The sequence below is a fragment of the Acanthaster planci genome, linkage group LG06, assembly GCF_054643075.1.
Source record: "Acanthaster planci isolate LZ-2023a linkage group LG06, COTS_SCS, whole genome shotgun sequence".
Classification (NCBI taxonomy): Eukaryota; Metazoa; Echinodermata; class Asteroidea; order Valvatida; family Acanthasteridae; genus Acanthaster; species Acanthaster planci.
In genome coordinates, this window is record NC_141782.1 from 4145354 (window position 1) to 4163339 (window position 17986).

General features: G+C 41.5%; 1 protein-coding gene across 1 annotated transcript; it reads left to right on the forward strand.

Annotated features, from left to right (window-relative positions):
* The first annotated feature begins 794 nt into the window (after window positions 1–794).
* LOC147798747 (monocarboxylate transporter 12-like) lies at window positions 795–16207 on the forward strand. The gene is made up of 4 exons (XM_087138367.1): window positions 795–1274; window positions 1508–1648; window positions 2012–3142; window positions 14041–16207. The coding sequence occupies exons 1-4, from the start codon at window positions 953–955 to the stop codon at window positions 14874–14876; spliced, it is 2430 nt and encodes an 809-aa protein (XP_086994493.1). The 5' UTR covers window positions 795–952; the 3' UTR covers window positions 14877–16207.
* Window positions 16208–17986: the final 1779 nt, after the last annotated feature.

A 17986-nucleotide genomic window follows, 5' to 3' on the forward strand; every position in this document is an offset into this window, starting at 1 on the left:
ATTTTGGTCTATCAAGACATCTTGAGAGGCAAGGAGTGTGTTAGGTGAAAGAGGGCAGATGTATTTATGTTATCTATTTTGCATTAAAAATGAATTGTGTCCTAATGTAAGAAAACGATTTGCAAAATAGCTGTTTAAAGTGATTTAGATGATGAATTAAAAATGTTTTCCTCTGGGCTGTTTTGCTAGAAATGATAGTACAACTATGGTTTTCTTGCGGATGAATTTTAGGGAGTAAATAGAATTATGCCATGCGACAGTTGGATAGTGTTTGGAAACCCCTTGTCTTTTTGAATTTCTTAAGGTCTTCGATATCATTAAAAACTTTAATTGCATTAGAGACTAATTCGATATATTTGAGAGTGGGATTAAATTTTTAACAGGAAAAGTGATAATCAAATTGTCGGTAAACCTAATTTATGTAATAGCGCCCCCCCCACTTTTCTATTACAGCCGAACCCTTATCTGCTTGCTTGATGATGATGTCTGTTCTTTGACGGAGGTCTCTAATAGGCCCACCGTTCGTTGTTGTATAGAGTGGACAAGGTTACATACTCTGTACTGCAGTGATACAATCAATAAATGTCTTCAATATCTGTTTGTGTCGTCCTCAGTATTTGTTTTGTCTGCATTTGTTTCGTCATTCATATGCTTGCTAAATGCTAATATAGTAATAAATTGAAAACAAAGATTATGCCAAGTCAGTGACTTGTCGTTTGGAGGTATCACGTGCGTAGGTTCTGCGCGAAAAGTCCAATGTTTGAAGGTCAAGTTGGTATTACTGCATGCTACGCAGCATGTAAAATGATCTTTCCAATTGATAATGATGTAATTATTCAACACGTTTGACTCGATGTATCAGCACTGAACCCGCGAGTAATTCAAATGCGCACAGCATAGTGAGTATAGTGTTCTGGATAAACACAACCGTCTGTCTTAGTTTATATCCAAAATGGATTCCCATCGAGCTGGTAGTGGGACGATCCAGCCTTCATCGGTGAGGGACGAAACCGAGGAGTCAGGGCAGACAGCCGAAGTACCTACTACCGACAAGGATGGACAAACCGAAGAATCGGAACAGACAGCGGAACCCAAGACCAACACGGGCTGGGCATGGGTGGTTTTGTGCGGTGCCTTCCTGGTGTATTTCAACGCGCTAGGTTTCACTATGTCCTTAAGTGTTTATCTACCTGTGTGGATGGACTATTTTGAGGCCAGTTCTGCGACCACAGGCTTAGTCATATCCATCAGTACGCTTTGGAGGGGAATTCTCAGTAAGTATACAGTGATGCCGGCAAATCTGATTAGAGTAGTCATTTTCCTCTCAAGGCTGACCGTTTCCAAAGTAGCTTTAAATAATCTCAAGAACTGTTGAAGACGGATCTTCATTTTATCGAAAGGTTATTCATATTCTCAAAATCTATTCTTACAATATTTATGGATCGTCTTAAAGTACACAGGATATAACGAACTTGTTTTTTTCACCTGAATGTCATCAATGGTGAAGGTCCCTTAGCAAGTGCACTGTGCAACAGATATGGACCTCGTGTCGTGACGATGATGGGTGGGCTGATGGCATCGGGAGGAGCAGCCTTGTTGTCACTATCTCCATCCATCGCTTACCTGATTGTAGTCAATTTAGTATCGGGTAAGATCTGAATTTTGTGCCCACCCCATTTAGGTAAATTTCCTCAGACAGATCTCTCAGTTCCTGTGGCAGTTGCGGTGTCGAGTCGACCAAAATGTAAAACTTATCTTATTAGTTTGACATGAAAAAATGCCTCCGGTAATTTAGCAAGAGGAATTCATGCTTTGCGAGTAAGGTTTTACATTTTCGTTGCTCCAGATGATAATTGTTTTTGTTTTAGTAGAGTTTGACGCCACATTATGTTCCAATCCCAGACGATTTAAAGTCTTGTTATTGTAATACGGTGTTCTTGGGATTGCAGCTAAATTTTTTCTTTAAATTTTTTTTGCTAGTTGATGTCAAGTTTTGTTTTATTACCTCTAGCTTTTGGCATCAGCATGGTGTTTGTCTCAGCAATGCAAGCGTTGGCTCTATACTTTCACAAAAGGTACAGCTTTGCCGTTGGAATTGCATTGGCTGGGATCAGCTGTGGTCAACTGGCTTACCCCCCTTTGATTACATACCTCATTGATCAGTATGGCTGGAAGGGATCTATTTTAATCACAGCGGCAATCAACCTCCACATTGTTGCAGCAGGGGCACTGATGAGACCAGTAACTAGGAAAAAGCTTCAGCCAGAGACGGAGGAAGATCAAGCAAACACAGACCAAATTAGCATAAATGAAAACGCCTCCCAACGGGGACATGGGGTAGACATTGATGACAATGCTGTCGTTTCTGGTTCTAGTGTTGGCACAGGATACAGGGAAGGTAGTTCCTTGGGTGAAGGCGATGATGATGAAGAAACTGACGACACAGGTGTTGCCGCTATCATAGCTGACGACGCTACCGACACGGCTGAATTCATTAACGACTGCAGTGCGCACCCAGTCGAGGAAATCACAGGCACTTTTATAGCTGCGATTGAGGAGGACGGACTCGCTCAAGTGAGCGACCTCGATTCAGTCATCTCTAATAAGAAGCCAAATACGACCATTGGTTTCGCTTGTCTCGGTTTTTCCCAGCTGAAGCACTTCGTGTTAGACACATACGGGCTCAGACGTCTGGTACACAACTTCAGGTTTATGTTGATGTTGGTCGTGTATTTCTTTCACGGCTTCGGAAGGTTCAGTTTTACGTACATTGTAGCTCGCGCGGAATCAGTGGGTATTAATTTAGATCAATCTGCCCTTCTGCTATCGATGTTGGGAATTGGTGGCTTGATAGGCCGCATCGGCCCTGGTTGGTTCATCGATAAGAGGTATATCAGTGCTGATATGGCGTACTTACTGGGTTTGGCTGTATTCTGTGCGTCGGTTTCACTAGTGCCTGCTTTTGTTGTCTTCGGTCCTTTGGGAATCCTTTCTGTTGTGATAGGAGCCTCATCGGGGGTATCAGGTTCACTCTCCCTGGTAGTCATTCGTTCCCTCGTCCAGCCATCTGATGCAACGGCAGCGCTTGGGGTGATGCTAGTATTCGTGGCGTGTGGAACCCTCTCTGGAATCTTAGTAGCAGGTAAAGACTTGCTTTTACTCTCTAAGTAGCTTTAATGAGAATTTCAGACGTAAATGTCACCTAAGTAACCAACACTTATTTCCACATTGACATCATTTATAACAGGATTACACGTACATTTTAATTAGGCCTGCGTGTAATACACAGATAAGTCCATTGTTCTCAGCCAGCCTGCAAAAGTCGCACAACTTCGTCGAATTTTCTTAATAGACATGCTCCAAGTAGGGAATTTCGTAAAAAAAAAATACTTAGTGTTTGTTAAGTGTTTGTAAACAGGTACAAACACAGAGCTGGTTCGGGACTATTTTACCAACAAGATAAGTATTGTTGATCAAAGCTCTCAAACTAACCCAAATGCTGGCTTGAAAACGTGTACAAAGTCAAGGGGCTCAAATAAATATTGAAAAAACAAGAGTAAATCACATGACGACGTCATCATGACGTCATTTATTTACAATAATTTCTGTATCAAGATCTTTGTTGGCTGTCACTTTGAAAACGATCAAATATCCGAAAGGGTTCAGAATTGTGCCTTGGAAACGTGTACAAAGTCAACGGGCAAAAAAACTTGTTTGCAGAAACACTCCTCCTTTAAGTTGAAGTCACGTGATATGCACTTAAACTGAACAATTTTTGTGAAATATTACTTCATATTCGGACTCTTAGGCATATTACAAATAAAATAACAGAGCGTAAAGTACCCGATTTCTCTTTCATTCTGATAGTAATCTTGCGCCAAAGTTAAAGACTACTTGTTCACTTGTGTTAAGTAGAAAAACGTGTACAAAACCTATGGGGAAAAATTAAATATTCAAAAATGGATATAAAATAAGGGGATGATGTCATCATGACGTCATCCCTTTGCAATAAATCTTGCATCGGGGTCTTCGTTGGCGATCACTTTGGGAACGATCAAAGACTGCAAAGTTACCAAAATTGTCGCTGAAAAACGTGTACAAAGTTAATGGGCTATAAACTTGTTTGCGGAAACACTGCTCCTTTAAGTTCGTGTCACGTGATTTGCGCTTAACTTGAACAATTTTCATGAAATATTACTTCATATTCGGACTCTTCGGCATATTTCAAATAAAATAACAGAGCGTAAAGTACCCGATTTCTCCTTTGTTCTGATAGTAATCTTGCGCCAAAGTTAAAGACTACTTGTTCACTTGTGTTAAGTAGAAAAACGTGTACAAAACCTATGGGGAAAAATTAAATATTCAAAAATGAATATAAAATAAGGGGATGATGTCATTATGACGTCATCCCTTTGCAATAAATCTTGCATCAGGGTCTTCGTTGACTATCACTTTGGGAACGATCAAAGACTGCAAAGTTACCAAAATTGTCGCTCAAAAACGTGTACAAAGTCAATGGGCTAGAAACACGTGTGCAGGAAAACTGCTCCTTTAATTTCATGTCACGTGATTTTTGTCTAAACTGGGAAAAACTTATGAAATATTATTTAATATTTGCACTCTTGGGTATATTTGCGATCGAACGGAAGGGAAAATTTAGTCTGATTTCTTCTTCGTTCTGGTAGTAATTCTGGGTCGAAGTTGAGGACTGCTCACGCATTATGCGGGACAATGTGTGTACAAACCCTATGTTGTGCAACAACGCCATCCATGGTTCAATATGGGACAGTTTCTTGACAATTGAAAGCCCAGGCAGGTGTGACCGTAATTCTGCAATAGCGCCCTCATAGCCTGATATACCACAGTCCGAAAACTGTGTGCAATCTGTGTACAAAGTCTATTGGGGAAAAATAATTCTTAAAAAATCAATAATAAATAAACTACTTAAGTTATCACTGTGAATTTCTTCTAGGACCGTCCATGGATGATCACACAACTATCCTCCAAGTTTGAAATTGTTCTGATTTTCCTAGGTGCCAAAGTGTAGGGGTAGAAGAACTTGGCTGAAGAAGAAGAAAAAAAAAAGGACAGAAAAAAAAACAGAACGATTACAATACCTGGTTCGGCTGAACTGCCGAACCAGCTAACAACAGAGTGTAAAGTGTCTAGGAAAGAGTTATAGCGCCCTCCTCTTTTCAAATGTGATGTGGAAGACAGGCACAATATAGACATGGCAGACATCGCAGTCGTTGTGGAGTGTCCTTATTTTGTTAAGCCTTAGAACCCATAACATGGTGTCAGAAGTGAACTGATATATTGAGAAAATATCAGAGACTTGATTGAGCTTAACTTAGTGTTGGAGTAGCCAGCCTTCAACCGAGAACAAGAGAGGGTTTTCGGGGGTAAGTCAACAACACTTCCGAAATTACAGTGTAATGTGCGATAGTACATGAGCATTGCTACGTAGGTGCATGCATTCTCGACACACGCATATTGAATAACGACACAAACGACTTTGCATGATGGCGGCTTATCAAATTCCACCGCCGGAGGCCATGAACTGTAAAGGGAGTGATCTTGCCAATAACTGGAACTTTTTCAGGGAAAGTTTTGAGGACTATTGCAAAGCAGTAGAACTAGATAAAAAGGATGAAACAATCCAAGTGGCTACTCTGAAAAGTGTGATGGGAAAAGAGTGCAAGAATATTCTGAAGCAGCTTCAGCTCACAGATGACGAGATGAAAAGCCACAAAACAATTCTCGATAAGCTACAGGCACATTTTGCACCAAGCAGAAATGTACTGTATGAGAGATATCAGTTTCATACTGCTGACTGTAACAGCCGAATGAGACCAGACCATAGATCAGTATGTTATTCGCTTACGGCAGTTAGCAGAAAAATGTAAATTTGGTCAGCTAGAAACAGAGATGATCCGAGACCGGCTTGTTCTTGGAACTAGAGATAAAGCAGCAAGAGCGAGGCTCTTCAGAGAAAAAGAATGTGATCTGAAGAGAGCGATTGAAGCCCTCGGAATCAGTGAGCTGACACAAGAACAGCTCAAGCAGATTGATGTGCCACAAACAGAAACCATGCATGCCGTAAAGAAACGAGAGAGCACAAAAGCAAAGAGCGCCAATAAATCAAAGCCTAAAGACCCCAAGAAGCCCAAGACACTGAAATCTTGTAAGTACTGTGGATCTTCACATGAGTGGGACAAGAAGAAATGTCCTGCCTATGGAAAGAAATGTGGAAAGTGTGGAAAAATGAACCACTTCCAGTCAGTATGCAGATGGAGAGAAACACAGAAAAGATTGCACGTAATGCAAGAAGTATCATCAGAAAGTGATACAGACGAGTCTATTTTTGGTGTGCAACTACTTGGGGCTATCAGCAGCGGCTACAAAGTGCTTACGGTTCCGCTGACATTCAGTTCAGAGCCTGGCGAGATAAGCATTCAGTGCCAGATTGACACAGGGGCAACTTGCAACGTGATGTCATTTGACACCCTGTGTGACGTCAAGCAGACAAAAAAGCCTCACATGAAAAAGTCATCAGCCAGATTGAAATTGTACGATGACAGTGTCATCAATGTCAAAGGAGAATGTGACCTGACATGTCACTATAAAGGTGTCCAGGGGAATCTTAACTTCAAGATAGTTGATTCCAGTCAGTCTCCCCTACTGTCACAACAGACATGTACAAAGATGGGCCTCATAAGCGTACATGTTGACAGTGCAGTCAATAGCATGCAGCATGACACAGTGCCCTTGACAGAGGTTGACATTGTGTCTGAGTTTAGTGATGTATTTGAAGGGTTAGGATGCCTAGCAGGGGAGTACCACATCGACATTGATCCTGCTGTGCGACCGGTGCAGAATGCACCACGTCGTGTTCCGGTTGCCATGACAGATAAGCTGTATGACAAGTTTCCGAGCCTACAGCATGGATCAGTAGCCTAGTGGTTATTGAGAAACCGGGCAAAATGCGCGTTTGCTTAGATCCACGAGAGCTAAATAAAGCTATCAAACGTCCTAAATACCCGATGCCAATACTTGACGAGATATTGCCCTCTCTCGCTAATGCAAAGGTCTTTACAGTCCTAGATGCAAAGGAAGGATTTCATCAAGTCAAACTTGATGAAGAGAGCTCCTTCCTGACAACTTTCTGGACCCCATTCGGCAGATACCGTTATCTGAGAATGCCGTTTGGAATAGCATCAGCACCAGAAGAATACCAGCGACGACAGATAGAGATATTGCAGGGGCTGCCTGGCACAGCAGTCATCGCTGATGATATTCTAGTGTACGGCTGTGATGTAGCAGAACATGACAGAAATTTGAGGACACTGCTGCACCGTGCACGTCAAGCAAACCTGAAACTCAGCCGAAAGAAGATTAGACTACAACTGGATGAGGTGACATACATGGGTCAAGTTTTGACCTCAAAAGGAGTCCGCCCAGACCCGAGGAAGGTAGAGGCAATAAAAAACTTGCAGCGACCAGACTCCAAGAAAGCAGTCCAGCGTCTGTTAGGATGTGTCAACTACCTATCACGGTACTTGCCAAGGCTTGCCAATGTAAGCGAGCCACTCAGAAAGTTGACAGAGCAGAGTACAATCTTCACATGGCAGTCACAACAGGAAGAGTCCTTTCAGCAGATAAAGGACATGATTGCCAGTGCTCCAATACTCAGGTACTACGACTTGAAGGAAGAAGTCACAATACAGTGTGACGCATCAGAGAAAGGGCGTGGAACAACTCTTCTTCAGAATGGGCAACCAGTTGCATTTGCCTCCCGGTCCCTCACCTCTGCAGAGCAGAATTATGCACAGATAGAGAAAGAGTGCCTAGCCATAGTCTTCTCTTGTGAGAGATTTGACCAGTATTTGCATGGCAGAGAGCTGGTCAAAGTGAATACCGACCATAAGCCGTTGGTGCCAATCTTCACAAAGCCAATACATAAAGCTCCCAAGAGGCTCCAACGCATGCTTCTGAGATTACAGAAGTACAACTTGAATGTGCAGTACCTGCCAGGAAGCCAGATGTATATCGCTGATATGCTAAGCCGGGCATCATTGAAGAGCACAGATAAGAGTTGCTTGTCAGAATATCAGATGTTCCAGCTGAGACAGGAAGAGCAACTCCAGTCAGAGATTGAAGTCATCAACCAATCCAGCTATTTATGCATGAAAGATAGCACACAGCTGCAAATCAAGAAGGCCACACAGTCTGATTCAGTTCTTCAAGTGTTGAAGAATGTAGTTCTGGACGGATGGCCAGAGCAGAGAAATGAAGTACCCATATGCATTCGTGAGTACTTTGGTTTCAGAGAAGAAATCACCGTTCAGGATGGTGTTCTCTACAAAGGGATGAGGGTCATTGTACCCAATATGCACAGCATGATGCTTACCAGAATCCATTCAAGCCATCTGGGTGTAGAAGCGTGCCTACGAAGAGCCAGAGAAGTGCTATACTGGCCAGGGATGGCAAGTCAGATCAAAGACAGGGTCAACCAGTGCCAGCCTTGTAATGAGTTCATGAACAAGCAACAGAAAGAGCCGATGATGTCATATGAAATTCCCAATTGGGCATGGAGCGTAGTCAGTCAAGATCTCTTCCACTACAGGCATGCTGATTACCTGATTACAGTTGACCACTACAGCGATTACTGGGAGTTAGACAAGCTTGATGACACCAGATCAGAAACCATAGTCGAGTGCACCAAGAAGCATTTCTCACGATTCAGTATACCCAGCAAGGTAATTACTGACAACGGGCCTCAGTTCATTGCTGTGGATTATGAGGAATTCAGCAGAGAATGGGAGTTTGAGCATGTTACGTCTTCTCCCTACCACAGTCAGAGTAATGGCAAAGCAGAGTCAGCAGTGAAGATTGCCAAGAACATCATCAAGAAAGTGACCAAAGCTAAAGAAGATCTTCATCTTGCAATTCTAGATTGGCGTAACACAACTGATTCCAGTGGCAGCAGTCCAGTGCAGAAATTGATGTCTAAACGGGCGAGAACACTGTTGCCAACACCTGAAGTATATCTGAAACCAAACATCGTCCAAGGTGTGCCAGACAATATCCAACTTCGAAAGCAGAAGGCCAAACACCAATATGATAAATCTGCAAAGCCACTACCGGAACTGCAGATTGGACAGCCAGTCAGAATTCAGCCAACCAGCAAGACCACATCATGGCAACCTGGAAAATGTGTTGCCAGTGACGGTTCCCGTTCCTATCTCATCGAGCTAGACAGTGGACAAGTGCTTAGATGTAACAGAAAGCACTTGCGGGCATCACTCAACAGTCGGAGAAAAGTTCTTCTGCGACAACCCCAGTCCAGCCAGACTCCGTCTCTACCTCAACCCCACCATCAGATAAACCAACAGTCCTATCTGAACCAGCCAAGCCAGTGAAAACGACCACGGATCCAGACCGACCCAAGACAAATCCACCAAGCAGCCAACAGATCTCTTTGAAGTCCACGCGAACTCGATCCAACATCAAACCACCATCTAGATTCAAGGATTCTGTAGTTTGAATGTGACAATGAACTCTAAATTCTGTCATGCAGATTTTCACCAAACAAGGAGTGATTGCACACAAAAGGACACTTCCATTGTGATTCAGTTTTTCAGAGGACAATTTTAATGTTTAACCTGGTTTAATTTCCATACCTCTCATTCTCATACAAACTTACACTTAGGTGCATCATAATAACAGTTAAGTCAAATCAGGCATTTTAAAATTTACATTTTTCCACACAAATTTCCACATTTTTACAAAATGTGGAAGCCTTTGGTTTTAATCCAAGTAAAAGCGGTTCACTTAACTTTATTATCATTACAGGTGTCTGGAGACTAAAGATTCTTTCTTTTCCAAAGTTCTATTTCTTTTTTAGAAAGTCAAGTTTACGAAGAAAGAAAGATGATTTTTTTGTTTCTCTTTTGTGCAAGTTGTTCAAGGTAAGCTTTACCAAGTTTGTTAATTGTTCATGTTTGAAAAAAAAAGGAGGGAGATGTCTAGGAAAGAGTTATAGCGCCCTCCTCTGTTCAAATGTGATGTGGAAGACAGGCACAATATAGACATGGCAGACATCGCAGTCGTTGTGGAGTGTCCTTATTTTGTTAAGCCTTAGAACCCATAACATAAAGTACCCGATTTCTCTTTCGTTCTGATAGTAATCTTGCGCCAAAGTTAAAGACTACTTGTTCACTTGTGTTAAGTAGAAAAACGTGTTCAAAACGTATGGGCCAATATAAAATATTGAAAAATAAATATAAACTAAGAGAACGACGTCATCATGACGTCATCCTTTTGCAATAAATCTTGCATCAGGGTCTTTGTTGGCTATCACTTTGGGAAGGATCAAACACTGCAAAGTTACCAAATTTGTCGCTCAAAAACGTACAAAGTAAATGGGCTAGAAACACGTGTGCAGGAAAACTGCTCCTTTAATTTCATGTCACGTGATTTTTGTCTAAACTGGGAAAAACTTATGAAATAATGAATATTTGCACACTTGGGTTTATTTGCGATCGAACGGAAGGGAAAATTTAGTCTGATTTCTTCTTTGTTCTGGTAGTAATTCTCAGTCGAAGTTGAGGACTGCTCACACATTATGCTGGACAATGTGTGTACAAACCCTATGTTGTGCAGCAACGCCATCCATGGTTCAATATAGGACAGTTTGTTGAAAATTGAAAGCCCAGGGAGGTGTCACCGTTATTCTGCAATAGCGCCCTCATAGCCTGATAAAGGACAGTCCGAAAACTGTGTGCAATCTGTGTACAAAGTCTATGGGGAAAAATTAATTTTTAAAAAATCAATAATAAATCAACTACTTAAGTTATCACTTGGGTGATGGCTCAAAGGTCTGCCAAGTTTGAAGTCGATCAGATTTAGTAAACTGCCAAAGACGACTGGTGGAAGGAATTGAGTTGAAAAAAAGAAAAAGAAAAAAAATAATCAGAAAAACAATACGTGTTTTGGCAAAGTTGCCAAAAAATAATCAGAAGAACAATACCTGTTTCGGCAAAGTTGCCGAAACAGCTAAAAAGAAAAAAAATAATCAGAAAAACAACACCTGAAGTTGCCGAAACAGTTAAAAAACAAAACCCAAAAAACACACAACGCCTTGGGTAACTAACCAGATGCTAGACTTGAATCAAGTCGGACTCACGTTTCACTTCCCCAGGCAGCCACTCCTTCACTCTGAACAGTACAAGCGTCGTCGCGCTCGGCCGCATAACGCCTTATAAGGCGCCCTCATGTGATAGCCTTTCCGCGTTATCCGGCGTCATACGTCACCAGTCGGTAAGTCCGACTTGACGGATACGCCAACCAGACCCCTCGTCGGTGAAATGTAGTTTTGCATAATTGCATATGGCGACTCGATCTTGCATAATGTATACAGAATTTCCACCAATCAAAATAGTCAGACTTGGAACTTTCACCAATCAAGTAGTCAGACTCGCAGACTCGTTCATCATAATGGGGGTATGGACAATATAAAACAAGTCCGGCAATTTGGTTGACTGCTACTAGTGTTTTGGTAGATGAGCTGATTCGCTATGTACAAATGGCTGGTAGATTCGTAAAGTCGGGATTTCTGAAATTGCATTAATAAGTGGACACAAGAGGGCGCGAAGCAAGTAACGCTGGGCAGCCTCAGTATCATATGGTGTACTATTTACGACACATATTTCTCTCTAGTTCTCTCTAGCCTCCCTTCAAGTGACGCAACTACAGGACGCGATGGCACGACGGCTCCCTTGCGTGAAAGTATTTCCTATGGCCTTTATTATGTCGTCTTTTCAAATTGGCTGTCAAGTCGTTTGTAATTCACTCATTCATTTAATCAATAACACTGTTGTTCCAAAGAAGTGGAAATTTGCCTAGTTACGCCTATTTTCGAAAGTCGAGACCGCGAGGTTATCGGGAAATATCGTTCGATGTTGGTCTTACGGTACCACTTCTTTCAAGATGTTGCAAAAGCTATTAATTAATGAGCAACTATCAAAATGTCTATAAGGCAGAAGTTTTTTTACCACTCCTCAATCCAAATTCTCATCCTTGCAATTATCCAACGCAAAATGCAGTTCTTGATGTTACTAAGGCAGTTTTCCTCGATTAAAAGAGTTTGCTTTTGATACCGTCAACCGTGATATCTGATTATCCAAATTACAGCTCGAGTACTTGTACATGTATACATGTGTGTGCGCAGTTGTATGTAGATATGCATGGGTCCAGAGTACATGATTGTGGCTTTATTGGTAAACCTGTTGATTAAATTAGCTTTTTTTTATTTGTCAATCCACCGTTTCATCGTTTATCTAATAAAAGTCTAAACGTAGGGCTTTCATTGACAGCAGTTCTAGAACTGATAAAACTATCAGGTTTACAAAAGACTATAAATAAACAACAAACCTAAACCAACATTAAAACAGCATTTTTAAGGTCAGTGCCTCATAAATCGTTGAATGTTAAAGCTTTAATGCGGTAAGTAATCACTGAAAACATCAGTCACTGTTCATAACATTTACGAAACAAATACTTAATGCAACAAGATGCTGAATTTCAAGCTTCTTGTGGCACCTTTAGCAATGACATATATGCGCCCTTTGCGTTGATCACATTAAGCAGAAAAAGGAGTTCAAGGTGATCTCTGATATAAATTTTAAATCAGAAGATGCGATCTCACAAAGTAGTGAAAACAAGTGAGTTATTGGTGGAACCATTTGCAGAACTCATGTTGGATTAATGATTCTGGCTGTAGGTAAGTAATTTTCTACGTCCCCATGTAAATCCACACATCATTAGGGGCAGTAGTAATCGAGCTGAATTCCCAATCACGCCCTACCATGGGCGTCGGGGGGGGGGGAGGCGCTACCCCCCCGGACAAAATTAAAACTATAAACAGGGGGAACCGTCAGGTGCCTGGAAGGAGGTCTTTAGGGTGAAAAATGGGTCAAAAAGGTCAAATTGAGGGTTTTTAGGGAAATTGATTGGATATTGAAATATTTGTATTTTGTATATTGAGTCAAGGGGCCACGTCATTCTGACGTAATTAATATAATTGAAAAAGTAGAAGGTGGTTTTTATTATTTTTGCCGGAATAAGGACGTTAGCAAGTAATTGTAATGTAACACAAATGCGCTACAGCGTCCCACTGAAGTGTGGAGGCAGTCAAAGTGTATCTCAGGCAGAGGGTCGTTAGGAGTTTACATGTTGCCTAATCGCATATTTTAAGCATGAGGAGTTCCCAGCTAGAGGGTGTTAGTATAACACATAAATTAGCCTACTGTTAAAAGTCAAGGTTTTTTATCCATAAAAATGCACAATATCATTTTATTCATCAACATAACTTTCTCAATGTAATATTCAAACTTGTGTGATTTTTATTTACAAATGGGAGCCCAAAGACATTCAAACAAATTATCTCAACAAGTAACATTTGCATTCCTGGGCCACTAACGTCCTATTCCGCACACTTATCAAGAAAAGAAACAGAAACCTAGAAAAGGGAGGAATGGGAATGAAAATCATCAATTTGCTTAGAAAACCTTGTCAATGCATTTTGAGTTTAGTAGGGATAAAAAGTTAAACCCCTTTCTGGAGAAAAGTGCTGATGATGCCTGTGGGTCTCGCGGAGAACTTTGAATAAGGGGGTTCAATGTGTGAACACATTTTGCCCAGGTGGACAAGAAAATTGTTCAAAATCGGAAAAGCATTTGGTCGTGAAGAAGCTCTGCTCCTCAAGTCCTCTGCTGCTCAAGTATTCTTATACTCAGTAGACTTAGATATTCCAATTCTGAATTAAAATTAATATTACCATACTTGTTAATTTTAGTTCTCTTCACTTACATGTATTTTGATTTTAGTCACAAGCTTCATGACTGTATGCAGGAGCGTATAAAAAACGGGGTGGTGTGGACTGGATTTGCAACTCTGTACGATCTCTAAAAATCTGCGGACAGAATTAAAAGACTGTCGTCGGGCTGAAAAGTTTGTTCCTTTTGTTTCATTCTTCAGGTTTGATTTATGACAACACGGAGAGCTACGATGTTGCATTCTTCACGGGCGGTGCCATATTGCTCGTTGCCGGGCTGCTCGCGGCTGTTGGGTACTGTCTCAAGAAAGCTCACAAAAAACGCCATCTTCCTAAAGCTCGGTTTTGGGCCAAGTTGCCAAGAAATATCAGCCTTAAGAAGATGCCTAATCTAAATTCTGATCAGCCCAGTTCGAAATTGAGTGGTTCCCATAATGCTGATCTCGGGACAGTCAATCCCCCCGTGAACATTTGTCCTTCATCTGAAATGTTGGGTAATGACACTATGACACACAGTCAAAGTACGAAAGAAGTTGTCGGACATCAGCTGAAAAAGAAAGCGCTCTTTCGACGCAAGCCTAGAAGCAATTCATACCAAAATGGCTTTTTTAACCCTTTATCTGGTTCTTTGGCTATTGCCGCCATTGAAGGAAGCACGACAGAGGCAGCAGGAACCAAATACACACAATCTACCGGGTTAGTGGTAGCGGAGTCAGACAAGGACTGCCAGCAAAATGGGATCGATTTGACAATCAGTTCCTCAGCTGACCATGCTACTTCGAATGCACCGAAATATGCCTCCCACTGTGTCAATCAACAAACCCACGACTCGGCTCCGCAGTCTGCTGAATGCACATTGGATATGGATTGCTGCAACGAGGATGCAACCAACGAGGGAGGATTCGAAAATCCTGCCTTTGCAGCCGACCCTACCAGCACCGCATGGCAAAACGACAAAGAGTCAACGAAAGACATAAGTTTAACAATGACACAACCTGACACTGATTTAGATCTTAACCGAAACTCTGGTGATGACTAACCTGGAACTTAACCTAGGCCTATTTTATGCCACAGTTCCAATGCCACTATGGTATTATTCTCGCGTGAATTTAGATCCATTTTGCCTCATGCATTTGCATATCTGCGTCTGTATTCTAAAACTGTGCCTCAACAAAGCCGATACTTAAACAACCTGAACGCCCAACCAGTAAATGAGCGTTTCATTTGCTCTGCTCCAAGAAACACAAACGCGTGCGCGTATGCGCTGCACATGAATTTTGCCGGGATCGGAATTTATCTGTCCCCATGCGCACGACAGCAGCCGCTCCAGAGCCGTCAACTCACTTAACACTGAATGGATCGAGGGAACGACTTCATAATTTAGCGGAACTTATTCATCGAAAGAAAGCCATTAAAAGACATGCATACAAAATCGGACGAACTTGCTCGAATGTTAGGGAAACACTCGTTTTAAATAATCAGCCATGGATAATGTGCCACTGCTCTGTGTGCGCCTTATTCAAAAGACGTGCTGACATTCGCGTATGTTGTACTTGAGCGTTACATTTAGAATACATAATTCGATACCCGTTCTATCTGATATTGAATGTTATACAAGCAAGGACATAGATTTCAAATGTCTGTGCCCAAGATGGCGTCAAATTTTCTCCGCGCGGAGAATAAGAAGTTAGTGCACTAGTTTTGTATAGCTGTACATAGACGTGATACATAACCATCCATATGTCGTTTTCGTGTTTGTTTGGACGTTAATCGTTCATCGGAAGAGAGACCGGTGCAAAAGTCGTATACAATATAAATATGAGTACAAACGTTTGTAGGGAAACGGCTTCGACCTATAACCATAAATTGCACTGTACTTCAAGTTTGTTATTGTAAAGTTTGTTTTTCAGGGACAAAAGGGCATTGCCGTGAGAAAGCTTCGTGACCCCAGGTCATGAGCGACCAATAGGAAACTAGGGCGTTGTGTGTGAGGCGTAGTTACTAGTTGTGCATAAAAAGAAGCCTACTTGTTTTAGTTGCGTGCCTAGGCATAGCATCGTTACACAAATGCACTTTTCTTTATTCTTCCCAAGTTGACAGTAATCGTTTCTGTGTATTTGACAGGAAGTGGAACTTGTGTAATTTTAGTGATTTTTCATTGGGGGTGTTAAACATTGTTAGCTACATAAACTTACCAAGAATGCCAACTGTTTACAGAATAATTTCATCCTAATGTGTAGAAGCCTCCATTTTAACACTAATGCTGTTTAAAGTGTTGTTTATCTTAGATTCTTACGCGACTTGTACAACGTACATACGTAAACGTTGTACATATTACACGTACATGCGCAGTGCCATTGAATTTGCCAATTGTTTATGTGTGCCTGACATTTTACTCACACGATGTAATTTTAACTTTATTAATGCATGTCAGTGGGATGAGTTCATTCGCATGCATGCGACGCACACTTTTAGCCTATCAGCATACGCGTGCAGTTTTTAGCCCGGCCGAAAAATCTATAAAATGCAAGCTGGCATCACATGCATAGATCGAGTGCTTTAATTTAACTCTGTTCGCCTCCAGAACAGGCCCTGTGGGAAGAAGCAAGCTGGCACCAGGAAGAAGCAGGAAGACGATGACAAACTAGAAAGAAGGGTTGTAATCCGCTCCGAGCAGAACAAAAGAGGGCGTGTTTTTATGGTACTCACCGCAAAGGCGCGCGTTTAAAATGGAGATCAGTGGCGCGTTTGACGCGGAGCACGCTGAATACGAGTAACGAATTTATTCCTTAATGTATGGTCTCTGCGTACGGGTAGAACGCGAGCAAGAACCCGCTTGGAAAACTTATTACTGCGCCTCATAAATGTTCATGAGCAAATCGGAGTGCGTCATTGGCCGATTCCACCTTGCGTCTTGGAAGTAGAAATGATACACGACCAGTTGACGTCATAGCGGTGAGTGCAGTAGTTTTTTTTGGTAGAATTGGAAAATCCCTATGGAACCCGCCGCGTAAATATGTAGTCTGTGTCATGTAATCTTTACGGAACCAGTCTCGAGTTGAATCCTTATAACTATTACAGTAAAGAACCAAAAGGTATGTCAGCACCAGACTACTGAAGCCCTGTTTCTTTCCACATCTGCACTATCATGACATGGAAATTTAGCAGCTGAGAAACAACAATGGCACCTGTGAGTACAAGTAACGTGAGATTTCTGTATGAAGTGTAGTGAAACAAATACAGCATGGTTTATTTCGCTTCGCGTCGGGAGGTAGTCAAGCTGACCTACACCTCGGGACCAGTAATTCCAACCATAGAGCTATAGCTCCATATTTCCACTACTTTCCCTCAAACCATGCTGTATTTGTATACTACCATCTGTCTTTCTTTTGCCGCTTGGGGTGCACTGCGATTCGGGGCTGGCATGGTAATCAAATAATAGCAAAACAGACAAAAAGAGGAGCAGAGGAACGAAAAGGCCTGCAGAATTGAGGATTTCGTACGAACATGACCACGCACAGACAATAGACTGGCTACCATTCTTCTTCGTTTCATGCGCATCACTTCATCACTTCCGCTGCTGTGGACACTGACCTAGGCGGTACCGAGACGTTGAAGTCGTTGCGCACATGTGCACGAACGTGTACATGTCACGCGCACACATGTAAACACACACATACACGACTGCACTTCACCCGTGACTTGCCTCTACAAGAACGTTACTCAAAAGCCTGCCCTTGCAAGAGTATCCTCTTTTTGTCAATCGTTTGACAAAGCAATCATTCCTGGCTCTAAAATTAAGCTTTATTAGGACATAAATTTTTTTAGATAAGATATGTGACGTATTTTTTCATTATACAAACTGTCTGGATAAATGGCGCGAAAATTTGATTCAAATTCAAACTTATAAAAAAAATTATCCGGCGTATTCCCAGTTTTTGAGTGAAATCGCTTAAAACAGTCTTCTAGTTTATACGAATCTAGTTTTTATAACCAGGAAAAACGTATTTTAAGAGATATTGATCAAATTTGGCAATACTCAATTTTTCTGGTGAAAAATTAAATAATTTCTAGGTTATTTAAAACCACATTTTCCTTAATTTTTAAGGTAGGGCAGAAAATCAATGTTACTGAAAAATAAAACAATCA

Coding starts and splice junctions, on each gene's coding strand:
- LOC147798747 (XM_087138367.1), top strand. CDS start 953: ATGGATTCCCATCGAGCTGGTAGTGGGACGATCCAGCCTTCATCGGTG. Junction 1,649..2,011: donor TGTAGTCAATTTAGTATCGG/GTAAGATCTGAA, acceptor TATTACCTCTAG/CTTTTGGCATCAGCATGGTG. Junction 3,143..14,040: donor CTCTGGAATCTTAGTAGCAG/GTAAAGACTTGC, acceptor TTCATTCTTCAG/GTTTGATTTATGACAACACG.